Genomic DNA, 26,631 nt, shown 5'->3' with positions numbered 1-26,631 from the left:
CCTCCATTGATGCTGCTACCTGCGCAGCTTTTGCCGCCTCCAATACCATAGCCATCCGTAGAGCTCTCTGGCTCCGACAATGGCGAGCGGACTCTGCTTCCAAGAAGTCTCTCAGGGGCCTTCCCTTTTTTCCAGACCGATTGTTTGGCGAACGTCTGGACAAGCTCATTTCTGACGCCACGGGAGGAAAAAGTACCTCCCTTCCCCAGCTGAAGCCCAGGACGACCTTCGCCAGACGTCCACAGTCCTTGTTCCGCTCCTTTCGGAACTCATTTGGTTGACATCCCGCTTTGCCCCCGCCACTAGCCGCACACTACGCAGGGACCGACCTTCTCAGCTCTCCCCAAAACCCACTTCGTCATGGCAGCCTAGACCGACACAGTCCAGGACTAGGGAGACTCATCCACGACGTTTTCCCCCCTCGTGACTCCTTTGGCGCCCCGGAAGACACACTCATTGTAGGAGGTCGACTGCGGCACTTTCAACACATCTGGGCTGCCGCCTCAGACGACAAATAGGTGCAAGACCTTGTGTTTTCCGGTTACCACATAGAATTTCGGACCAGACCCCCGAGTCGGTTCCTTCTCTCAAACCCCCCCCAAAGACTCTTAAAACGACGTGAGGCCTTTTTCTCAGCAATCCACTCACTCCAAACAGCAGGAGTGATAAAACCCGTCTCGGACGGGGTTTTTATTCCAACCTCTTTGTGGTCCCCAAAAAGGATGGGTCAGTTCGACCCATCCTGGACCTCAAACACCTGAACAAACATGTGCACGTACAGAGATTCAGAATGGAGTTCTTAAGGTCCATTATTGCATCCATGGTCGAAGGGGAATTCCTCGACTCCATAGATATCAAGGATGCGTACCTGCACATACCCATCGCTCCAGATCACCAAAAGTTCCTCCGCTTCGCAGTTCAGGACTCCCATTTTCAATTCGTAGCCCTATCCTTCGGCCTTGCCACTGCACTAAGGGTCTTCACCAAAGTCATGGCGGTCGCCATGAGCGTCCATCACGCCAGGGGAGTAGTCGTTCTCCCTTACTTGGACGACCTCCTCATCAAGGCCCCCTCCTTCCGCGACTGCTCAGCCAGCATACAGATCACCGTGGACACCATATCCCGCTTAGGGTGGCTTCTGAATGTAGACAAATCATCCACGGTCCCAGCACGATCCATCACCTTCCTGGGCATGTCCCTGGACACCCGTTGGGGCTTGATCTATCTCCCTCAGGACAAGGCGATCGCTCTACGACAAGCGGTACGCTGCCTTCTACGTCCTCTGTCTCGCTCCATTTGATTCAGCATGAAGGTGCTCGGCAGGACGGTGGCGGCTATGGAGGCAGTACCTTTTGCTCAACTGCACCTCCGCCCACTGCAGCTAGCCCTTCTAGCTGCTTGGGACAAGAGCCCCTTCTCCCTGGACAAACATCTTCACCTGACGCCTTCAGTCAGGTATGCACTCCGCTGGTGGCTTCGGCCCTCATCCCTATCGAAGGGGAGATCTTTTCTCCCAGTGAACTGGCTTGTCCTGACCACGGACGCCAGCCTCCTAGGCTGGGGTGCAGTGTACCGGCACCACACTGCTCAAGAACGTTAGACGGCCCAGGAGTCTCCTCTACCCATAAACATCCTGGAAATCCGCGCGATCTTCCTCGCGCTCAGGGCGTTCTGCCCTCTGCTAGCGGGTCGTCAGATTCGAGTCCAATCAGACAATGCGACAGCTGTAGCCTATATCAATCGGCAGGGGGGCACCCGCAGCAAAGCGACTTATCTCGAGGACCACAAGATCCTCAGCTGGGCCGAATCGACGGGGTCAGTGATATCAGCGGTACACATACCGGGGGTAGAGAACTGGGCAGCAGACTTTCTAAGTCGCCAAGGCCTGGCCGCCGGAGAATGGTCTCTCCACCCAGATGTGTTTCTACACATCTGCACTCGCTGTGGCACACCAGACGTGGATCTAATGGCCTCAAGGTTGAATGCAAAGGTACCCGCGTTCATAGCCAGGTCACGCGACCCGCAGTCCATCGGCGCGGATGCTCTAGTTTGCTCCTGGCACCACTTCCGCCTGCCTTACATATTTCCACCTCTGCCCCTGCTGCCGCGGGTAATCAGGAAGATCAAGGCAGAGGGAGTCTCAGTGATACTGATAGCACCGGACTGGCCCAGGCGCGCCTGGTACGCCAAATTAGTTCAAATGCTCGCAGACGTACCGTGGCGCCTTCCAGACATCCCAGACTTGCTGACCCAAGGGCCCATTTCCCATCAGAACTCCAGAACCCTGAAGCTGACGGCATGGCCATTGAGACCTGGGTATTAACAAGAGCGGGATTCTCCCCCGCGGTTATCTCCACCATGATCTGCGCCCGAAAGCCTGCTTCATCCCGCATTTACCACCGTACGTGGAAAATCTTCTTTCCATGGTGCAGGGAAACTAACGTCCAGCCTATGCCTCTTGCCATCCCCAAAATTCTCGACTTTCTGCAGTTTTGCTCTCAGTTCCCTTAAAGGGCAGGTCTCAGCGCTCTCAATCTTCTACCAATGCCGCCTGGCTCAAAAACCGCAAGTCAAGACCTTCCTCCAGGGCGTTTCCCATCTAGTTCCCCCGTACAAACGGCCGCTGGACCCATGGGACCTCAATCTCGTTCTGAACGGTCTCCAGAGGTCTCCCTTTGAACCTCTTAAGGAATCCTCCCTTGCTCTTCTGTCCTGGAAGGTAACATTCCTGGTGGCAATTACGTCCATCAGACGGGTTTCGGAGCTGGCAGCACTCTCTTGCCGCGAGCCTTTTCTGATCTTTCACCAGGACAAGGTGGTTCTGCGCCCCCTTCCGGATTTTCTTCCAAAGGTTCCTACCCGGTTTCATTTGAACGAGGACATTGTTCTGCCTTCCTTTTGTCCACACCCAGTTCATAGGGTGGAAAGGTCTCTGCATTCGTTAGACCTCGTCATAACTCTCAGATATTACATATCCAGGACAGCCCCCTTTAGGAAAACGGACTCTTTGTTCGTCATTCCTGAGGGGCCTAAGATGGGACCGGCAGCTTTAAAGGCAACTCTGGCTCGCTGGATTCTCTCTGCGATCCAGGAAGTCTACCGCTTGCAACTCAAGCCCATTCCTAGTGGGCTGCGGGCTCATTCCACGCGAGCAGTTGGCGCTTCGTGGGCCATTCGGCATCAGGCTTCAGTGGAACAGGTGTGTAAGGCTGCGACCTGGTCTAGCCTACATACTTTTTTCAAAGCATTACAGAGTCCATACCCAGGTTTCAGCTGAGGCAAATCTGGGTAGGAAAATTCTGCAAACGGCAGTAGAGCACCTCTCTCAGTAGGCGCTCCAGGCTGTCTGGGACTGGTTCCTAGTCCTTGGGTTGTGTTGTCTTCTTTTATTTTTTCCCACCCATGGACTGCTTTAGGATGTCTCATGGTCCTGTGTCCCCCAATGAGGCGTCAGAGAAAAATGGATTTTTGTGTACTCACCGTAAAATCGTTTTCTCTTAGCCATCATTGGGGGACACAGCACCCACCCTGTTGCCCTGTTGGGCCTTGGCTCTCTCAGTACCTTATTTGGTTATGACTCTTTTTTTCTCATGTTCCTCCGTTGAGATAAGTTTCTACTATTTTTTTTCTCCTACTGCTTGTGTACTAAAATTGAGGTTGCCTGGCCCGGCCAGGGGGTGTATACTGCAGAGGAGGAGCTATGCTTTTTGCATCTACTTAGTGTCCTCCTATGGATAGGCAGCATAACACCCATGGTCCTGTGTCCCCCAATGATGGCTAAGAGAAAACAATTTTACGGTGAGTACACAAAAATACGTTTTTTTTTTCACAGACTCGTGTTTTCTCCGGTACCTGTTACACGCATGCAAACACGGATGTCACACGTATGACCATAACCATGCGTGTGACTGGTACCTGATTAAACACGGACGTCTGAAAGCAGCCATACACTGTGTACAGTACAGTGGTCGCGCGTCAACTTCCTGGTCACATGCTCCGGTCACATGACAACACGTGATCGGAGCTTGTCACGCGGCCACTGTAGTGTACACAGTGCACATAGTGCACGGGATCGCGCCGGATCCGACAAAGTGGAGAAAAGGTTAGGCTAATTTCACACATCAGTTTTTGGCATCAGGCACAATCCGGCGTGTGCCTGATGCAACGGATCCGGCGCAGAATATGCAAAAACTGATGTGCCTGATCCTTTTTTTTGACGGTTCCAATATACCTGATCCGTCAAAAAACGGATCCGGCGCCTCCGTTTTTGCATATTTTTCGTCCGTTTTTTTTTGCTGGATCCGTTTTTTTCAATACATTGGAGCATGCTCAGTTTACAAAAACGGATCTGGCGGCCGCATACGTTTTTTTCCGCATTACGCCGGTTCCGGCGTCCATAGGCTTCCATTGTAAAATACGCCGTATCGCGCCTGATCCGGCGCAATGCGTTTTTTTTTTGCCAGACAAAAAAAAGTTACAAGATTTGTTCCCTCCGGCCGCCGCTTTAGGCAATTAAGACGGATCCGGCAAAAGCCGGATGCAACGCAAGGCCATCAGGCACAATCCGGCGTTAATACAAATCAATGGGGATAAAACGGATCCGGCGCCGGATCCATTTTACCCGTTTTTTTCCGGATTGTGCCTGATGGAAAAAAACTGATGTGTGAAATTAGCCTTAAGCGGGCTTTACACGCTACGAGATCGCTACAGCGATCTTATTGGGGTCATGGATTTTGTGACGCACATCCGGCCGCTGTAGCGATGCCGTTGCGTGTGACACCTATGAGCGATTTTGCACCGTTGCAAAAACGTGCAAAATCGCTCATCGGTGACATGGGGGTCCATTCTCAAATATCGTTACTGCAGCAGTAACGAAGTTCTTCCTCGTTCCTGCGGCAGCACACATCGCTCCGTGTGACACCGCAGGAACAAGGAAGCTCTCCTTACCTGCCTCCCGGCCACAATGCGGAAGGAAGGTGGGCGGGATGTTCGTCCCGCTCATCTCCGCCCCTACGCTTCTATTGGGCGGCGGTTCAGTGATGCTGCTGTGACGTCACTGTGACGCTGAACGAACCGCCCCCTTAGAAAGGAGGCGGTTCGCCGGTCACAGCGACGTTGCAGGGAAGGTAAGTATGTGTGATAAGTCCGGCCGATGTTGTGCAAAACGGGCAGAGATTTTCCCGTGTCGCACAACCGATGGGTGCGGGTACGCATGCTGGCGATATCGGTACCGATATCGCAGTGTGTAAAGCGGCCTTTAGGCTAATTTCACACATCAGTTTTTGGCATCAGGCACAATCCGGCTTGTGCCTGATACAACGGATCCGGCGCAGAATATGCAAAAACTGATGTGCCTGATCCTTTTTTTTGACGGTACCAATATACCTGATCCGTCAAAAAACGGATCCGGCGCATCCGTTTTTGCATTTTTTTCGTCTATTTTTTTTTGCTGGATCCGTTTGTTTCAATACATTGGAGTATGCTCAGTTTACAAAAACGGATCCGGCGTCTGCATCCGTTTTTTACCGCATTACGCCGGCGTCCATAGGCTTCCATTGTAAAACACGCGACATCGCGCCGGATCCGGCGCGATGCGGTTTTTTTGCCGGACAAAAAAACTTTACAAGATACGTTCCCTCCGGCCGCCGCTTTAGGCAATTATGACAGATCCGGCAAAAGCCGGATGCAACGCAAGGCCATCAGGCACAATCCGGCGCTAATACAAATCAATGGGGATAAAACGGATCCGGCGCCGGATCCGTTTTACCCTTTTTTTTTCCGGATTGTGCCTGATGGAAAAAAACTGATGTGTGAAATTAGCCTAAGTAACTATTCAAAGCGACAGTGCTGACGTGTGTCGGGAGCCGCGGTAAGCTAGTAACCCTGTTACACATTGGGTAACTAAGGAAAGCGGTTTCTATAGTTACCCGGTGTGTACCATGGTTACCAGCCTACGCCGGCTCCGGCACACGTGTGCCGGGAGCCGGGGTAAGCTAGTGGTTTCACACATCCGGCTTTTCTCCACTTTTGTCTTGCCGGTGTGGGCTTCCGGGGGTGCAACAGTCACCTGGGAGTCGAAGCTCCGTGTGGGTTCGGGGAATGCGTGCGGGGGGCGGGGCCAGGGTGAGCATCCAATGCGTGAGGGGGGCGGGGCCTGGCCGAGCGGTCAATGCGTGCAGGGGGCCGGGGCGAGAGGCCAATCCGTGCGGGGGTCAGAGCTGAGGCGAGCGGCCAATTTGATGGTTGTCACTGTAACGCCATAATTTTGGAGCAAGACAGACAGACAGACAGAATAAGGCAATGATATATATAGATAGATATATATTTTTATTAATTCTTTAGTCATGCTGGGGATTTCTAAAAATAAATAAGGACTAGAGAAAGCCTTTAAGCAGAATTGTTATTGGATTAAAACATGGGTAACATTGGGATTGGAGACGTGTGAGCTCCTCAGTGTGAGGAGGGCTGAGACGCCTCTAGTATGGTGATGTTATTATAGTTATACATCAAGCCCAGGCAGTATTGTTTATGTACAGGCCATTATACGGGTGATCGGTGATAAAACGCCCAATAGCGCTGTATTCTAATATAACTATAAGCAGTAAAATGACAATAATCTTTTCAATCGCCATCAATTTAAAAAAATAAATCACAGATGCCTCTTTTTATTTTTCTATGGAGTCAGGAAAAATTGGACTTTTTTTTCTCCCTCTAATGGTCCAAGAATTTGGCAAATCTGATTGTGATCCAGTTCAGTAGTGTGATTATCCCTCACCACACCAGGGGAAATGGCACTTGGCATATTAATCAGTTTTGAATCATGCCCTGAATCCTGTTACTCTTCTAGATGATCTTTATTAAAGGAGACAAGCTATTGCTCCCTGCTATCAGCCATAAGGGGGTATTCTGTACTGGGACGACGTCCCCAACAACTGTACTCTATGGCACAGCTCCAATGCTGGACATATACGTAATGTCACTTGCATCTTCCTACATCAGTACATCATAGAGAGCACAAATCTTCCGGCGGATCACATTGGACGCGTTGCTATTCTTCCGCCAGACTGTAAGCCATTCGCGCATGCGCATCAAAGCCGGTCCTAGATCCTACTTACACGTGATCAAACATGGCGGCGCGCAAGGAGAAGCGTGCAAACCGGCTCCGGGGCAACGACAGCAATTCCGTGAGGCAGGAGCTGGACAATAAGCTCGGGGAGGTGCTCCAGAGCCGGGCCAACGCCAACTCTGTGTTTGATATCCTCGAATACCTGGAGGTAATGGAGAATGTGAGGCAGTGGTGTGTGAGTGCTGTGTATATAGCGCCATTAACCCTCTGCTGACCAGTGCTTATGGCTTCCTCCTAGGACCTGGGTCCACAGTAGGGACAGTGATCCCCAGGGAGAGACTGCGTGAGCGTGAGCGTGAGCGTGCGTGCGTGCGTGTGTGTGTGATGTGGACGCGACTGTGAGGCACTGCGATCCCAGGATCATTGGTGGTAGGAGGCACAATTAGAGAGAGGTCTTGTCGCCATGGAATGACCCCTTAATGGGATCCTTTCACCAGGTTTTCCCCATATAAAGTGTAGCCACCCCCATTATGCCCTTATATACTGACCTCTGGAATGATATATATATATATATATATATATATATATATATATATGTGTGTGTGTTCCTCAGCAGCTCTGCATAAGGTAAAAAAAAAGACCCTTTACTCTCCCCTGCTGGGCAATCCAATCCAATGGGTGTCTCTGGTGTAGATCCGGCACCTCCTCACGTCTTGCTCGGTATGTATGACACCTTCTATGTCATCCACACAACCTTTCATCGCACTTCTCTCTGCCTCCTGAGGGTAGAGCAAAGTATTGTAAGGCGCAGGCATTCTTTGACCATTGCCCACACATGCACATCACAATACTTTGCTTTACCCTCGTGAGGCAGAGAGAAGTGCAGGAGCACGATGGAAGACCCTGTAAATGATGTAGAACGCGTCATCTTCCAGAAGAGAGGAGGCGCCGGATCTAGACTGCCCCACAGGTTGGTCTGTCCTGTATGATGCACTTGTATAGTGCTGGGCCGCCCGCCTGATCTAATAGTACGGGCGTCATCAATAGGCTGTAAGCCAGACACTGCTACACACCTACCTATGTGACTGGCGCCCTATGCAAACCTCATCTGTGTGCATGTTTGATATCAGCAACCACCCCCTTCATGAAATGGTATGTTAAGATTGGCTGTCTCCTGGGTATTCTGCACCTGTGTTGCCCCTGCGTTCATCATAGGGGGGCCAGCTACCTGCTGCTACTGCGTTTGCTGTTTGACCCTTGCTGGCGTATGGCTTTCTGTTTTTTTGTTTTTTTTTTTGTTTTTTTTTTACTTCTTTTGAATTTATGTTCTATTCTGTGAATCTTTTATAATAGGTTGTTCCCTGCCGCCATCGTCGGCCCAGTCACATGATCAAGGGGATCCTGTGGTTGCCATGGTAGCTCGGGGTATGGGATGACGCCCGATGCTGCCACGACATACTTCCTGTAAGGCCCCCTTCACACGTCAGAGAAAAATACTGACGTGTGACACACGCACATGTCCCTCCGTGTTCCGTGATTGCAATTGGACATTACTCACCTGCCTTCGCTCCTGCTGTCCGTGGTGCTGAACTCCTCGGCTCTGCAGCGTCCGCCCACCGCTCTCTGCAGCTACATCCGGGTCGGCTGTTCCTGCTTTCATGAATATTCATGAGCCGGTCAGGAGCTGCAGAGAGCGGAGGCTGCACAGTGCGTCGCTGGAATGGTGAGTTGAAAATGTTTATTATTTAATATGTCAGTGTTTTTCTGGTACGTGTTTCACGGATCACACCATAGTGTGGTCCGTGAGTCATCAGTGATGCCAGAAAAAAACTGACTTGTCTCCCTGCAGAATCACGGACATGCGGGTACGCCGCACGGAGACACGGTCAGTGAAAAATCACTGATGTGTGAGCAGACCCATTGATTATAATGTGTCTGCGTATGTCAGTGATTCTGGTACGTTTAAAAAAAAAAAAGCACAAACGTACCAGAATCACTGACGTGTGAAGGGGGCGTTAGAGCAGACAGAGTGCCGTCTCTCACAGGAACGCTCCGTTTTCGTTGAGCAGAGCTGTGCAGCTCTGATCAGCACAAATGAACACGCGATCAGACTGCTGAGCCATAAAGTTCCCAAAGGGGACTAGTAAAATACTTTTTTTTTTTTAACATTTATTTTTCAAAATATGAAAAAAATAATAAAAAAATGCAGTAATAGGCGATGAAAATGGAGCATCCGGAACAAAAATGGTACAATTAAAAACGCCACGTCAAGATGCAAAAAATAAGCCCTCACTGAGCCCCAGATCCAGAAAAATGAGAACGCTACGGGTCTCAGAAAATGGCGACAAAAGCACTACTATTATTTTTTTATTGGACAAATTTTTGAATTTTCTTAACCCCTTAGATAAAAAAGAACATATACATGTTTGGTATCTACAAACTTGTACCGACCTGAGGCATCACACTGACACGTCTGTTTTACCATATAGTGAACACAGTGAATAAAATATACCCTAAAACAATCGTGCAATTGCACATTTCTTTTTTTCTTTCTTTTTTTTTCTTCTTGCGATTTCACAGCACTTGAAATGTTTCCTGTTTTCCAATACTCTATATGGTAAAACTAATGGTTTCTTTCAAAAGTACAACTTGTCCCGCAAAAAATAGGCGCTCATATGGCAAGATTGACGGTAAAATAAAAAAGTTACGGCTCTTGGAAGAAGAGCATAAAAAACTCTGAGAAAATCGCCTGGGGGTGACGGGGCTAGTACTAAATGCTTCTGGATTTTATCTTAGCCCATTCTTCTGTATCATACATATCAGTCTGTGATGAAAAGCTTGTACTGTTTGTCTCCTTCAGTCTGAGAATGAAGATGTCGTCCTCGCTGCAGTTCGGACCTGCTCAAAGCTGTTTGAATCTTTACTGGAGAAAGGAGAACTCCATGCTGGCGACCTTCCAGCTGAAGACGAGAGCTTGTCAGGTGAGCACAACCTTCAAAGCTGCAGTAGTGATACAACTCCATGCTGTTCCTTTGATGTAAGTAATGCTGCATATAGACAGCTAAAGTAAATTGGATTGGATGTAATCAGGATATAGCAAGATAACCTTTCTCCAACATTTGTATAGACAGTTATGACCCGACTGGCCCGAATTTGCCTGTTGGTGAGAGCAGGGGTATTGTTGTAACATAATCTTATTTTAAATATTGTCCAGATCTGACAGATTAGTCTGTGTTTCTGATTAAAGTGAACCTGTCAGGTGTAATATGCACCCAGGACCAGGAGCAGTTCTGGGTGCATATTGCTAATCCCTGCCTAACCGTCCCTGTATACACTAGCATGGATAGAGATTTTTAGAAAAAGTAATTCTAAAGATCTTTTATAACATGCTATTGAGGCCTGGGACTAGTCCCAAGTTGATTACTTCCCTTGGCTAGTTGACCCCCATTTAAGCACGGCCCTGTGGGTGTACTAACATACTAATGAACGTGCAGTGTCAGAGGCATGGTCGATCTCACTGCTCTCTGCTGACACTGCACCCGACACTGGATTTCTGGTCAGTGCGCATGATCAGAAGTCCCCGGACTTCCAGTCGTGTACTATGAAACCAGGTGTATGTATTTCGGCTTCACACTGATGTAGTGTTCATTCTGATTGTGTGCATTGAGCCGAAAACCAGCGGTGGCAGCAGAGGTGAGAGTGACCATACCTCTGACACTGTGCATTTATTATCATGTTAGTATGCCCAAAGGAGGCAGACTAGCCAAGGGAACGAATGCCCTTGCGACTAATCCCTGGTTTCATTAGCGAATTATAAATAATCTTTAGAAATACTTTTTCTAAAGATCTTTATCTATGTTACTAGAGTCAGGGATCACTAATATGCACCCAGAACTGCTTGTGGTTCTGGGTGCATATTGCACCTGACAGGTTCACTTTAAACCACTAGTAGAAGTGGTCCAACGCATGGCTGATCAATAGTTTGCACATTTTTCATTTTTTGCAGGATGCAACCAGGCCATTAGCTTGTGGTGTCTGTCTTTGTGGGGTGCACTTACATAGTGCTGGACAGCCTGCCGGATCTAATAGTATGGGCGTCACTAATTGTCTGGATTACAGCCTCTGTGCATCATACGTATCTGTCACTAGTGCCCTATACAATAAATTTCTATAAATGACCAAAAATAAAAGGAGTGGAACTCGCTAAGAGCCAATATACCCACAACAGAAAGGGGGGGGGGGGGGTCTAAGTAAAATAAAACAAAAAATGTAATAAGTATTATTGAAAATAAAAAAGACATATATAAATCTAAAAAGAGAGTAAATGATGCAGGTATCCAGGACAATCCAGTGAACCTCACCACTACTGATTAATTAATGAATAAATATAGACATAACATAAATAGTGCAGAATTAAGCTGGGTTTACACACTGCAACATCTCAAACGACATCGCTGTAACGTCACCGGTTTTGTGACGCAATAGCGATGTTGTTTGCGATGTTGCAGTGTGTGAAACCTATCAGCGACCCGGCCCCTGCTGTGAAGTTGTAATCGTTACAAATCGTTCAGGATCATTCCTAGGTCCTTTGTTTCCCGCTGTGCAGCATGCATCGCTGGAAAGTTTGTGTGTGAAGACTTTGCAGCGACTTTGTTAGCAACTTCCCTTTCAAAAGGCTGCTTATCAACGCCCCCAACAACCAGCTAGGTCGCTCTGCAGGTCCGGATCGCTGTTGAGTTGTTGGCCAGGTTTGCCTGTTTGACAGCTCACCAGCGACTTAGCAGAGACTTAGGGAGGTCGCTGTTACGTCACAAAACCGGTGACGTTACAGCGATGTCCTTTGCGATGTTGCAGTGTGTAAACCCAGCTATACTCCTAAATGTAGTGTGTGTAGGTCACTTGGTCTCTCTCATGTGTGGACAGTTAACCTTTGCTGTTTAGGCTGCTTTAGGCTGTGTGCGCACGTCTGCGTATTGCATGCGTTCTGCATCCCCAGCAACGTCTATGCAACTTGTGCACATTCCATCCGCACGTTGCGTTTTAGAACGCAGCGATTTGCATGCTGAAATTTCGCTGCGTTCTAAAAAGCAACATGTCGCTTATTTTCTGCGTTTTGGATGCTTATCCCACTCTGTCTATGGCAGACCAAAACTTATGAATTCTGCATCCATTCCGCATTCGAAATAATTTGAAAACACAGCCGAAAAGCTGCGCACATGCAGTGACAAAACGCTGCAGAATATTTGTCACACAGAATGCAATGTGCGCACATTGCCTTAATTGTACTGGGGATCAGTTTGTGAATATTTCATCATAAATCCTTCCAATGATGTCTAGTCTGTCTTCTTCTACCAACTGTATAGCGCCATTTATTTTTTCTTCAGCGTTTGAAGCAGTATTTGGTTTTTGTTTTTTTTGTTTGCTATGAAATATATTTACTTCGGGATTATAATATATTTGGGTAACTTTAATTTTTGGAAATCTTTGTATGGGCAGAGTCGCTGAGTGCAGAAGAAAAGTACAAGATATGGATGCGGCACCGCTACAACAGCTGTGTGTCCTGCCTAGTGGAACTTCTTGATGCTACTTCTTTCCAGGTTCAGGTCAGTATGGCTGTCTAGATCCTATGTTATTCAGGGAAGGTCTAGCTAATAGTACCAAAGGGGCTTTCCATCATCATTTTTTGTTTTCTTGGCTAACCCCTGCCACTCTGGTGCTGCCCCTGGTGTTGGTTCATTGGGCTACCATGCTGATGTCCTGTCTACAGCATGTGATAGCTGCAGCCAGTCACTGGGATCAGCTGCCTTGTACTGGGCACATCTACTGGTCCTAGTGATTGGTTATGTGCTATAGTCATGATGTCAAACGGCAGAGATAGAGGCATTCTGATTTCCATTAAAAAATAACAAACTGAAGCCACATCTCAAGCGTGATCATATTGTTACGGAGACTATTTCATGCAACTTCCTATGATAAAAATTGTACACAAAAAAGAAAAAAAAACGCTCAACGCTGCATGAGCAAGCCTGTTGTGAGTCCTCCAAATGACTATCCTGGGTCTGAGCACGGTTCTCGAAAGCCAGCCGTATGGTAACATGAAATAGGAAATGGGAGGAAGGATCCAGCTCAGACTCCAAGGATTAAATAAAACTTACTTTTATTTCATCTTATTAAAATATGTATCCAAATGGGTATTATATCACCGGTGTGATCAAGTGACCTGATTAAATGTGTGACCTGCAGAAGGCGTCCCGCCGAAAAGCGTTGTGTGTTATACATCTGTCATCTCAGTGTGATCAAGCCGGTGCTATATTACCTATATGGATATATATTTTAACAAGATGAAATAGAAATCTGTTTTATTTAATCCTTAGAGTCTGAGCTGGATCTTACCTGCCGTTTCTTGTTCCTATGATAAAAATAGCGCTGCTCAAATGTTTCTATCCTTCATTTTCATTTTAAACCCATCTGGGATTGTGATAGGATAATAGCATTTACAATTCCTTCTACTTAGTAGAAAGACTAGTAGCATGGAACCACTTCAAAGATGACATTTGCTGTATAATAGTTTAATAAACATAACTATCTTAATGTAACATTAGAGTAATCTTCCGCTCACCTTGCGTCCTACAGGAGCTGGCAATGTGCACACTTCTGAAGATTCTTCAGCTTGAAGGAAAGTTCCCTTTGGAGAGTGCCAGTTGGAGGGATACTTACCGGTTTCCACGTCGCTTGTTGAAGGTAAGCTAGTGGTATTGTTGTAAACATATTCCATGTTGTTCTGATTCTATTTGTGGATTTACCTTTTTTTTTTTTTTTTTTTTTTCCTTTTTAGCTTGCTGTAGATAGATTACTCCAAGAGGAGACTGATTCTTCCCCTTTAATATCTCGGTTCCAAGAATATCTGGAATATGATGACATCCGATACTACACATTGTCCGTGATCAATGAAAGAGTCCTACAAGTATACCAAAAAACCAAAGAAGTAAGTTATTTGGGGAGCAGCCTCGCTAGCCGTTTTGATTTGATGACATTTTAGCTGTCTTGCTTTGTTTGCTGTGATCTTTCAAGCTTGACGCAGAGATGATCTGTGTATATGAGGATTTTTTTTTTAAAATTTATTGAAATAAACCATGGCAAACAGTGAACATTGCCTTCTAGTAAAGTCAGTTTGATTGGGGTTTTAGGCAAGCTTCCTAATAGGACTGAACAAGCAGAGAATGCTGGGAAGAGCTCAAACCCTGTGAACGGAGATCGCTTTTGAGGCTGATATACTGACTGTGATATTTTAGATTAAAGGAAATCAGTCAGCTCAAACCAAATATTGCCCTGATTATTTTCCATCTGTCTCTGCCCTTCTCTAGTTCTTTGAAATCAGAGCTGTCAATCAAAGAGCGGGAAGGGCAGAGATGCAGGTGGGAAGTTGCACTAAAATGATTGGCCAAGCTATGATGCACCGAACGCCTGTACTTGGTTTGGGAAGTATTTCTGTGCTGGCAGTCCCTTTTTAAAGGAACCAATCATCAGGATTTTCATATATAAGGTAAAGCCAGTGCTATACTGACACTATCTGGCAGTTTATCTACATACCTGTAGTGGTCAGCTCTGATGTTTAGGCTTTCAAATCCACGAAAGGGAAGTTTATAAATTCAGCAGCTTCTTGAGTGACAGTTGCATCTGAGCAGATAATATCTGGGTGGATATTCATATGGATTTCCGCCCCCACTGCCTGTTGTTCCTCCCTCTCTCTGTTCTCTATGGTAAGTATTATACAAACTATGCACTTTTTTGAAGGACCTGTGTGAGGTCATACCCATGTGATCTGGTATCTAGCTTTGTTGGCTAAGGCCTACTGGTCACATGGGTATGACCTCACCACAGGTCCTTCAAAAAGTGAATCGTTTGTATAATACTTGCCATAGAGGGAGGAACAGGTGGCAGGGGGGCGGAAATCCATATGAATACCCACCCAGAGATTATCTGCTTAGGCCATGGGCCCACGGGCGCTCGTACCTGCGGATATATTCGCAGGTACGGCCGCATGTTTCCCGCAGCTATTTCTTTGTCGCTCCATTGGGAGACCCAGACAATTGGGTGTATAGCTTCTGCCTCCGGAGGCCACACAAAGTATTACACTTTAAAAAGTGTAACCCCTCCCCTCTGCCTATACACCCTCCCGTGGACCACGGGCTCCTCAGTTTTATGCTTTGTGTGGAAGGAGGCACACATCCACTCATGCATTCTCAGACTTAGTTATGTCGGTTGGAAGAAAAGAGGACCCCCACGGGGCCCCCGGCATGTTCCCTTCTCACCCCACTATGTCGGCGGTGTTGTTAAGGTTGAGGTACCCATTGCGGGTACGGAGGCTGGAGCCACATGCCGTCTCCTTCACCATCCCTTATGCGGCTCTGGGAGAAGTGGGATCCTGAGCGGTCATCCATTTGCTGGGACCGTGCTCCATCCGCAGCCCCTGGTGGAACCTGCCGGACCGGAGCCTCTTCAACCCCAGAGACCGGGCCCTGCTACTTAAAGGGACTCTGTGTCCCCATCGGGGATCGTACAGAGAGCGCACCTTCTTCCCGGAAGCCGCGGTAGTTGTAAAACTGAGGAGGCCGGTGGACTTCCGCGCCGACCGTGCCTGCTTGTCGTGCGCGGCCTCAAATTTAGTCCCCGGCTTCACCGTGGCCTAGTCGCGAAAATCCCGCCCCCGGGCCTGCCTGTCAGGGGTAAGGGCGGGGTTACCGACATGACGTCGTATGTGAGGGCTGGAGCATCCTGCATGTCTTCCTCCCCCCTCACTGACCACTGGGGGGACCCCAGATTCCCGCTCTTTGCTGGCGCCGCCCTCGGCCCCACTCCTCCCCTGAGAGCTCCGGCGGCCATTTTCTGGCATTCTGCCGGTGGATGCTTCTCAGTGAACGCAGCTCAGCAGCTCCGGGGGATCCAAGACAGGGAATCTGGAGGACACACTCTGCTCGTTAGCGGTCGGTAAGCCACACCGGTCACCCGGTGCTGGCCCCCCTAGGGTGCCGGAACAGATATAGATATAGATATAATATATATATATATTATGATATAGATATAGATATATATATCTATATCATAATATATATATATTTATCTATCTATCTCTGTTCGGTCAGTCCGTATACCCTTTCCCCATATACTCTCAGTGGTCACTCTCCTAGGAGACAACAGCATGTCGTCCACAAGGAGCAAAGCTACTAAGGCACAGGTTTTTTTTTTTCGCTGCCTGTACCTCTTGTGGGGCTATGTTGCCTGCGGGATCCACGTACCCCCACTGTGAGCAATGCTCTACTCCTGCCACGCTTGCTCAGCCGGAGCCTCGGGCACTGGTGGGCCCTTCGGCTCAGGTAGACCCCCCTGCTCCCCCTGAGCAGGCTGCAGGGACAGAGTCACCGGTGTTGGCCTCTTTCGCTGAGAAACTCTCTGTCTCTTTCTCAATCCATTGCACAGTCTATGGACAAATGGTCTTCTAAGCTCCTTGAGGCATTGCAGTCCAGACCGGACCTTTCACAGGCCCCGGCCCCTGTTAGCTTGTCTCCTCCAGGCCCCTCTCGGTCCGCGCCACAGCGCGCTCCCAGGTTGGCCCCTAGGTCTCAGGCGGAGGACTCCTGCCCGGACCGCAGCCCCCGACCGGCTAAGCAGTCTCGCTGGGACTCTTCCCCGACATCCTCACACTGCTCGGGATCCCAGCTTGAGGACTTTCAGGAAGACGAGGCGGACGTGGGAGCTCAGGGCTCTGACCCTGCCTTCGCCCTTAACCTTGATACACCTGAGGGGGGACGCCTTAGTAAATGATCTTATCTCGTCCATCAACCAGGTGTTGGATCTCTCTCCAGCAGTTCGGGTGGATCATCAACTTCCCGAAATCCAAGTTGACACCGACCCAATCACTGACTTACCTCGGGATGGAGTTTCATACACAGCCAGCGGTAGTCAAGCTACCGCGGGACAAACAGCTTTCTCTGCAGGCAGGGGTGCAATCACTTCTTCGGAGTCAGTCACACCCCTTAAGGCGCCTCATGCACTTCCTGGGGAAGATGGTGGCAGCCATGGAGGCAGTGCCGTTCGCGCAATTTCATCTGCGGCCACTCCAATGGGACATTCTCCGCAAATGAAATATCCTGGAGATAAGGGCAGTATATCGGGGACGAACACCTCCAGTTCGTGGCATTGCCTTTCGGCCTGGCGACAGCCCCACGGGTGTTCACCAAGGTCATGGCATCTGTTGTGGCGGTCCTACACTCACAGGGCCACTCGGTGATTCCCTACTTAGACGATCTCCTGGTCAGGGCACCCTCTCAGATGGCGTGTCAAAACAACCTTTCCGTCGCTCTGGCGACTCTCCAGCAGTTCGGTTGGATCATCAACTTCCCAAAATCCAAGTTGACACCGACCCATTCACTGACGTACCTTGGGATGGAGTTTCATACTCAGTCAGCAGTAGTCATGCTACCACTGGACAAACAGCTTTCGCTGCAGGCAGGGGTGCAATCTCTTCTTCGGGGTCAGTCACACCCCTTGAGGCGCCTCATGCACTTCCTGGGGAAGATGGTGGCAGCGATGGAGGCAGTGCCCTTCGCGCAATTCCATCTGCGGCCACTCCAGTGGGACATTCTCCGCAAATGGGACAGGAGGTCGACTTCACTCGACAGGAACGTCTCCCTTTCCCTTGCAACTAAGACGTCACTTCAGTGGTGGCTCCTTCCCAACTCTGTCGCAGGGAAAATCCTTCCTACCCCCCACCTGGGCTGTGGTCACCACGGACAGTGTATCTAGCCCTATTGGCTTTCCATCGGTGGCTGGAGGGCAGGCAGATCCGTATCCAGTCGGACAACGCCACTGCCGTCGCCTACATCAACCACCAAGGCGGCACTCGGAGTCGTCAAGCCTTCCAGGAAGTCCAGCGGATTCTGCAGTGGGTGGAAGACACAGGCTCCACCATCTCCGCAGTTCACATCCCGGGCGTAGAAAACTGAGAAGCAGATTTTCTCAGTCGTCAGGGCATGGACGCGGGGGAATGGTCTCTGCACCCAGACGTGTTTCAAGAGATCTGTCGCCGCTGGGGAACGCCGGACGTCGATCTCATGGCGTCACGGCACAACAACAAGGTCCCGGCCTTCATGGCACGGTCTCGGGATCACAGAGCTCTGGCGGCGGACGCGTTAGTCCAGGATTGGTCGCAGTTTCGACTGCCTTATGTGTTTCCCCCTCTGGCGATGCTGCCCAGAGTGTTACGCAAGATCAGGTCCGACTGCCGTCGCGCCATTCTCGTCGCTCCAGACTGGCCGAGGCGGTTGTGGTATCCGGATCTGTGGCATCTCACGGTGGGTCAACCGTGGGCACTTCCAGACCGCCCAGACTTGCTGTCACAAGGCTTGTTTTTCCATCTGAATTCTGTGGCCCTCAACCTGACTGTGTGGCCATTGAGTCCTGGATCCTAGCGTCTTCAGGGTTATCTCAGGATGTCATTGCCACTATGAGACAAGCCAGGAAGCCAACGTCTGCCAAGATCTATTACAGGTCTTGGCAAATCTTCCTATCCTGGTGCTCTGATAATGGTTTTCCTCCATGGCCGTTTGCCTTACCCACTTTTCTTTCATTCCTTCAATCTGGAATGGACAAGGGTTTGTCCCTCGGCTCTCTCAAGGGCCAAGTATCGGCGCTCTCCGTGTTTTTTTTTCAAAAGCGTCTAGCCAGGCTTCCGCAGGTCCGCACGTTCCTGCAGGGGGGTTTGCCACATGGTTCCACCTTACAAACGTCCGTTGGAACCCTGGGATCTTAACAGAGTTCTGACGGCTCTTCAAAAGCCGCCTTTTGAGCCGCTGCGGGATGTCTCTCTCTCCCGTCTTTCTCAGAAGGTGGCCTTCCTGGTGGCAGTCACATCACTTCGGAGAGTGTCTGAGCTTGCAGCGCTGTCATGCAAAGCTCCCTTCCTGGTTTTCCACCAGGATAAGGTGGTTCTGCGTCCTGTCCCGGAATTTCTCCCTAAGGTGGTATCCCCTTTTCATCTAAATCAGGATATCTCCTTGCCTTTCTTTTGCCCTAATCCAATTCACCAGTGTGAAAAGGATTTGCACTCTTTGGATCTAGTGAGAGCACTCCGGTTCTACGTGTCTCACACGGCGCCCCTGCGCCGTTCAGATGCGCTCTTTGTCCTTGCCGCTGGCCAGCGTAAGGGCTCTCAGGCCTCCAAGTCAACCTTGGCTAGGTGGATCAAGGAACCGATTCTCGAGGCCTACCGTTCTTCGGGGCTTCCGCTCCTTTCAGGGCTGAAAGCCCACTCTACCAGAGCCGTAGGTGCGTCCTGGGCATTGCGGCACCGGGCTACGGCTCAGCAGGTGTGTCAGGCAGCTACGTGGTCTAGTGTGCACACTTTCACGAAACACTATCAAGTGCATACCTATGCTTCGGCAGATGCCAGTCTAGGTAGGCGAGTCCTTCAGGCGGAAAAATAAGCAGTCACTGAGCCTCAGATCCCGAGAAATGAGAACGCTACGGGTTTTGGAAAATGGCGCAAAACGTACGCCACTTTTTTTGGACAAGCTTGTGAATTCTTTAACCCCTTAGACACAAGTAAACCTATACATGTTTGGTGTCTACAAACTCGCTCTGACCTGAGGCATCACATAGATACATCAGTTTTACCATATAGTGAACACAGTGAATAAAATATCCCAAAAACTATTGTACGATCACACTTTTTTTGCAATTTTTCTGCACTTGGAATTTTTTTGCCGTTTTCCAGTACACTATATGGTAAAACTTATGGTTTCATTTAAAAGTACAACTCGTCCCGCAAAAAAACAAGCCCTTACATCGCAAGATTGACGGGAAAAAAAAAGTTACGGCTCTCTGAAGAAGGGGAGCAAAAAACAAAAACGGAGAGTGCCCTGGGGCTGAAGGGGTTAAGCAAAGCAATGTGTTTGCAAATGTAACAAACTGATGATGTATGTGAACTTTTAGAAATGGCTAATGTTTTGGATTATGGACTGTACTCTACTTTTGTTATATTGAGTAAAGGAGGAGGGCTTATTTTAAAGTCAGGAGGGCAGCAAATTCAGCATTAAACAACCCTTGCAAGCTAATGCATGTTCATCCTAGTAAAAACGTCTTTATTTCCAGCCCTTGCCATCGGTTTTCCAGAACAATGTTTTTGGTCTCCTTTCGTCTATTAACATGCCAGCAGAGAGTGAATTATCAAACTTCCTAGTATCTCAAAAAGGTAAGAATACCCTGTATCTGGAGTCTAAGCAGTGATACTTCCTAAAGAATAACTTTGGCAGTGGGAGAAGATTTCTCAAAACTAGTGTAAGGGAAACCTAGCGTTTCACCGCAGTGCTCAGTCAGGTCACCGTTGTCCTTTTTAGCTGGCTTCTGAGTGTTGTGAGCAACAACATCACTTTTCTTCTGTATGCCATGGAAAATCTTGGTACTACTGTAGTGAAGATCTTACTGTTTCCTCGTGAGACGTAGGCTCGAAGAAGATTTTAGTCTTCAAATCCTTAATGTTCAGTGATGCTTGTGCAGAAGATGTTACAGCATTCAGTCATTTTCCTGTGTGGTGCCTTCTCCTGCATGTGCCATTGTGAAATAAAGGTATTTCAGCTCACCTGCCGACTCCACTGCTGTGATCTCCTGGGTGCACGGATCCGCTGGAAGGTCCAGGCCAGCCAAGGTAATGGGAAAATAGAACGAAGGAAGGAGGGATCCAGCACAAATCCTCGTGGTTAAAAGTAAAAAAACATCCTTTATTTCAAAAATTTAAAAGATCATCAGAGACCCGAAGTAGGGAACATATTTACAGTGGGCGCATAGGCAAACTTTACGCGTTTCGGACTGGGGGGGGTAAAAACAACAGAGTCCTTAATCATAAGTTCATATGATTAAGGACTCTGTTGTTTTTACCCCCCCAGTCCGAAACGCGTAAAGTTTGCCTATGCGCCCACTGTAAATATGTTCCCTACTTCGGGTCTCTGATGATCTTTTAAATTTTTGAAATAAAGGATGTTTTTTTACTTTTAACCACGAGGATTTGTGCTGGATCCCTCCTTCCTTCGTTCTATTTTCCCATGTGCCATTGTGCCCTTCAATCATGGGGGGAAGGGGGTAATTTTTTTTTTTTTTTATTTTTTAAGAAAACCCACAATTCACGCTGTTCAACCATGTCTCCCCAGAGAAATGAGTTCCATATTTCGCACAATTTATTAATTTATTTGCTGTGAGTGTCGTAGTGTCTTGTTGGGATAACTTGTAATCATGACGTGTGTTTTTTTTTTTTGGTTTTTTTATTTCTTAAATAGAAAAAGTGGATGATTGGAAGCCAGCAAAACTGAAGGTACATCCAGTAGGAGTTGTCTTGATATTTCCTCAAGACAATTGACCTGACAGTGATAGTTTGTGGCTTATATTCTAGGAACATAAGAAGGCCTTTGAGAAAGTCTGGATGAGCTTCCTAAAGCACAAAGTATGTTCTTGGAGTAAGGCTTTATTTTTCTTTCATTGTAATCGTTGAGATGACATATCACATTTAATTTTCTTCTAGTTATCAGTGAGTCTATACAAGAAGGTGCTCTTGATCCTCCATGAGTCCATATTGCCTCACATGTGTAAACCTGCTTTGATGATAGACTTCCTTACAGTGGCTTATGATGTTGGTAAGGAGAAGTACGATCTGCAGTTTTCTTTGTAATTATGACATTTGTAAAATCTAACAATCCCTTTCTATCTTTTGAACGCTTGCTCAGGTGGAGCCATAAGTCTTCTTGCATTGAATGGGCTTTTTGTTCTGATTCACGAGCACAATTTGTAAGTAAATGTCATGAATATTCTAAATCTGTGCAGTGTTTGTATTATACCGTATCTTACCACTGTAGACTTTCATAAATCTGATTGAGATTAGTGCAGGACTTTGTCATTACCCATATGGACTCTTAAAAAAAAATGCAAGTTACATTTATATATGCAATGCACTATGGTGCCTGCAGATACAGTTCATACATTGTATTGGTAAAATCATTAACTTCTAGCTTTCTCAAAATTAAAAGGGTTGCCTGGGACGAAACAATTAATGACCTAGATTATCAAGATGATGATGTTGGTAGTCTGACACCTTCACCAAGTGGCCATAAACAGCACTGGCAGATGAAGTGCAGTACTGAGCAGTGGCCACTAGGCGATGCGAGGGCTGTTTTACTCCATACACTGCCTATATCCAGCTCCACTAGCGCAGATTACAGTTGATTGATTAGTGTTGGACAACCACTGATCTCATATTGATGACCTACATCGCACAGTTCATCAATTGTTCAGTTGTCGACAACCACTTAAATATGTAACTGTTTTTATGCTATGATTTCGCAAATCATCATTGCATGAACTTTATAGGGGAAATTCAAGTTAGCCAAGGTTTTCCAACGTCCTCATACGTATAGTCATATGAAAAAGTTTGGGCACCCCTATTAATGTTAACCTTTTTTCTTTATAACAATTTGGGTTTTTGCAACAGCTATTTCAGTTTCATATATCTAATAACTGATGGACTGAGTCATATTTCTGGATTGAAATGAGGTTTATTGTACTAAACAGAAAATGTGCAATCCGCATTTAAACAACATTTGACCGGTGCAAAAGTATGGGCACCCTTATCAATTTCTTGATTGAACACTCCTAGCTACTTTTTACTGACTTACTAAAACACTAAATTGATTTTGTAACCTCATTGAGCTTTGAACTTCATAGGCAGGTGTATCCAATCATGAGAAAAGGAATTTAAGGTGGCCACTTGCAAGTTGTTCTCCTATTTGAATCTCCTATGAAGAGTGGCATCATGGGCTCCTCAAAACAACTCTCAAATGATCTGAAAACAAAGATTATTCAACATAGTTGTTCAGGGGAAGGCTACAAAAAATTGTCTCAGATTTAACCCCTTCACCCCCGGCCACTAAAACACCCTAATGACCGGGCCATTTTTTTGCAATGCTGACCAGTGTCACTTTGACAGGTTATAACTCTGGAACGCTTCAACGGATCCTGGCGATTCTGAGATTGTTGTTTCTTTGTCGCTCCATTGGGAGACCCAGACAATTGGGTGTATAGCTTCTGCCTCCGGAGGCCACACAAAGTATTACACTTAAAAGTGTAAAGCCCCTCCCCTTCTGCCTATACACCCCCTGTGCATCACGGGCTCCTCAGTTTTTATGCTTTGTGCGAAGGAGGCTGACATCCACGCATAGCTCCACATCTTAGTCAGCAGCAGCTGCTGACTATGTCGGATGGAAGAAAAGAGGGCCCATAACAGGGCCCCCAGCATGCTCCCTTCTCACCCCACTCTGGTCGGCGGTGTTGTTGAGGTACCCATTGCGGGTACATAGGCAGGAGCCACATGCTGTTTTCCTTCCCCATCCCTTAAGGGCTCTGGGTGAAGTGGGATCCTAATCGGTCTCCAGGCACGGGGACCGTGCTCCCTCCGCAGCCCCTGGGAAATCTGCTGGACAGGAGCCGGGTATCGTCAGGGACAAGGCCCTGCTACTGTGAGGTACTCTGTGTCCCCTTGTGGGACCGCGCATGAGCGCTTGTGCCATACACACTGCAGCACTGCTGGGTGTGTTAGTGCGCCGGGGACTACCTCGCCGACCGCGCTTATTTGCCGGCCGCGCTTATAACTTTAGTCCCCGGCTTTTGCGGCCTAGTATCGCATATTCCCGCCCCCAGGCCTGCCAGTCAGGGGAAGGGCGGGACGCTGCACAGGACGTCAGCGCTGAGGGCTGGAGCATACTTTGTATCCTCCTCCCCCCTCACTCAGCACAGTGGGGCACCAGATTCCCGCACTTTCTAGGGCACGCCCACGGCCCCCTCCTCCCCACAGAACGCCGGCAGCCATTCCTGTCAGCACTTCTGACGCTGGAGAGGAGAGACAACACGGCTCTGGGAGGCCCAGGCAGGGAATCTGGTGATCACACAACCGCTTTGAGCGGTCGGTAAGCAGCACCTGAGGTGCTGGCCCCACTGAGTGCCGAAGTATATATATATATATATATATATATATATATATATATATATATATATATATATATATATATATATATATATATATATATATATATATATATATATATATATATATATATATATATATATATATATATATATATATATACTATACATTTACACTGTACGGTCGCACTGTAGATTTTTGGCTATATACCCTCCTGCATTTTACTCAGAGGAGACAACAGCATGTCGTCCGCAAAAAGCAAGGGTGCCAAAGCACAGGCTTACTTTGCAACCTGTACCTCATGTGCGGCTATACTACCGGCAGGTTCCACCGACCCTCATTGTGTGCAATGCTCGGCCCCTGTGGCACTTACTCAGCCGGAGCCTCTGCTACTGGTGGCCCAGGTGGAACCACCTGCTACCACTGTCCAGGTGACAGGGACGGAGTTTGCAGTATTTGCTGACAAACTGTCTGAGAGTATGGATAAATGGTCTGCTAAGATACTAGAAGCCTTACAGTCCAGACCGGTGACTCAGGCCCCGGGCACTGTTGAATCATTGACCCCAGGCCCCCCTCAGTTGGAGCAGCAAAGTGCTCCTGGGGTGACCCATAGGTCCCAGGGTGAGGTCTCTGACACGGACCGCAGTCCCGGGCCGCCTAAGCGGGCTCGCTGGGAAATTCCCTCGACTTCATCACACTGTTCAGGGTCTCAGCAGGAGGACTCTCTGGATGATGAAGCGGAGGTAGCAGATCAGGATTCTGATCCTGAGGCCGCTCTCAACCTAGATACACCTGAAGGTGACGCCATAGTGAATGACCTTATAGCGACCATCAATCAGGTGTTGGATATTTCTCCCCCAGCTCCTCCAATTGAGGAGTCAGCTTCTCAGCAGGAGAAATTCCGTTTCAGGTTTCCCAAGCGTACAATGAGTACGTTTCTGGATCACTCTGACTTCAGAGAGGCAGTCCAGAAACACCGAGCTTGTCCAGATAAGCGTTTTTCCAAGCGCCTTAAGGATACACGTTATCCCTTCCCCCCCCCCCTGACGTTGTCAAGGGCTGGGCTCAGTGTCCCAAGGTGGATCCTCCAGTCTCCAGACTGGCGGCTAGATCCATAGTTGCAGTGGAAGATGGGGCTTCACTCAAAGATGCCACTGACAGACAGATGGAGCTCTGGTTGAAATCCATCTATGAAGCTATCGGCGCGTCTTTTGCTCCAGCATTCGCAGCCGTATGGGCACTCCAAGCTATCTCAGCTTGTCATGCGCAGATTAATGCAGTCACACGTACGTCTGCTCCGCAAGTGGTGTCCTTAACCTCTCAGGCGTCGGCGTTTGCGTCCTACGCCATTAATGCTGTCCTGGACTCTGCGAGCCGTACGGCGGTAGCATCCGCCAATTCGGTGGCAGTCCGCAGGGCCATGTGGCTACGTGAATGGAAGGCAGACTCTGCTTCCAAAAAGTTCTTAACCGGTTTGCCATTTTCTGGCGACCGCCTGTTTGGTGAACGATTGGATGAAATCATTAAACAATCCAAGGGAAAGGACTCATCCTTACCCCAGTCCAAACCAAACAGACCTCAACAACGGAAGGTACAATCGAGGTTTCGGTCCTTTCGGTCCGCGGGCAGGTCTCAATTCTCCTCGTCCAAAAGGCCTCAGAAGGATCAGAGGAACTCCGATTCATGGCGGTCTAAGTCACATCCTAAAAAGACCGCCGGAGGAACCGCTCCCAAAGCGGCCTCCTCATGACTTTCGGCCTCCTCACACCGCATCCTCGGTCGGTGGCAGGCTTTCCCGCTTTTGCAACGCCTGGCTGCCACAGGTAAAAGACCGTTGGGTGAGAGACATTCTGTCTCACGGTTACAGGATAGAGTTCAGCTCTCGTCCTCCGACTCGATTCTTCAGAACATTTCCGCCCCCCGAGCGAGCCGATGCTCTTCTTCAGGCAGTGTGCACTCTGAAGGCAGAAGGAGTGGTGATCCTTGTTCCTTTTCAGCAACAGGGTCACGGTTTTTACTCCAACTTGTTCGTGGTGCCGAAAAAGGACGTATCCTTCCGTCCTGTTCTGGACCTAAAACTGCTCAACAAACACGTAAAAACCAGGCGGTTCCGGATGGAATCGCTCCGCTCCGTCATCGCCTCAATGTCCCAAGTAGATTTCCTAGCATCAATCGACATCAAAGATGCTTATCTCCACGTACCGATTGCACCAGAGCATCAGCGCTTCCTGCGTTTCGCCATAGGGGACGAACACCTTCAGTTCGTGGCACTGCCTTTCGGCCTGGCGACAGCCCCACGGGTCTTCACCAAGGTCATGGCAACAGTAGTAGCAGTTCTGCACTCTCAGGGACACTCGGTGATCCCTTACTTAGACGATCTGCTTGTCAAGGCACCCTCTCAAGTGGCATGCCAACACAGCCTGAACATTGCTCTGGAGACTCTCCAGAGTTTCGGGTGGATCATCAATTTTACAAAGTCAAATCTGACACCGGCCCAATCACTGACATATCTTGGCATGGAGTTTCATACTCTCTCAGAGATAGT

General features: G+C 48.4%; 1 protein-coding gene across 1 annotated transcript in view; it reads left to right on the top strand.

Moving 5' to 3' along the window:
- Positions 1-7,116: 7,116 nt before the first annotated feature.
- NOC4L (nucleolar complex associated 4 homolog) overlaps positions 7,117-26,631 on the top strand; it is a 51,912-nt gene continuing 32,397 nt past the window's right edge. Inside the window, exons 1-10 of the mRNA XM_075321960.1 lie at positions 7,117-7,274; positions 9,927-10,047; positions 12,563-12,669; positions 13,700-13,807; positions 13,902-14,051; positions 20,216-20,315; positions 21,394-21,428; positions 21,507-21,557; positions 21,636-21,747; positions 21,838-21,898. Of these exons, the coding sequence (XP_075178075.1) occupies positions 7,128-7,274; positions 9,927-10,047; positions 12,563-12,669; positions 13,700-13,807; positions 13,902-14,051; positions 20,216-20,315; positions 21,394-21,428; positions 21,507-21,557; positions 21,636-21,747; positions 21,838-21,898 (992 nt within the window). The 5' untranslated portion in view covers positions 7,117-7,127. The remainder of the gene's footprint in view (positions 7,275-9,926; positions 10,048-12,562; positions 12,670-13,699; positions 13,808-13,901; positions 14,052-20,215; positions 20,316-21,393; positions 21,429-21,506; positions 21,558-21,635; positions 21,748-21,837; positions 21,899-26,631) is intronic.

The sequence above is a fragment of the Anomaloglossus baeobatrachus genome, chromosome 1 (genome assembly GCF_048569485.1).
Source record: "Anomaloglossus baeobatrachus isolate aAnoBae1 chromosome 1, aAnoBae1.hap1, whole genome shotgun sequence".
Lineage (NCBI taxonomy): Eukaryota > Metazoa > Chordata > Amphibia > Anura > Aromobatidae > Anomaloglossus > Anomaloglossus baeobatrachus.
The sequence above is the reverse complement of the archived record's forward strand: the minus strand, read 5'-3'. Positions and strand labels throughout refer to the sequence as shown.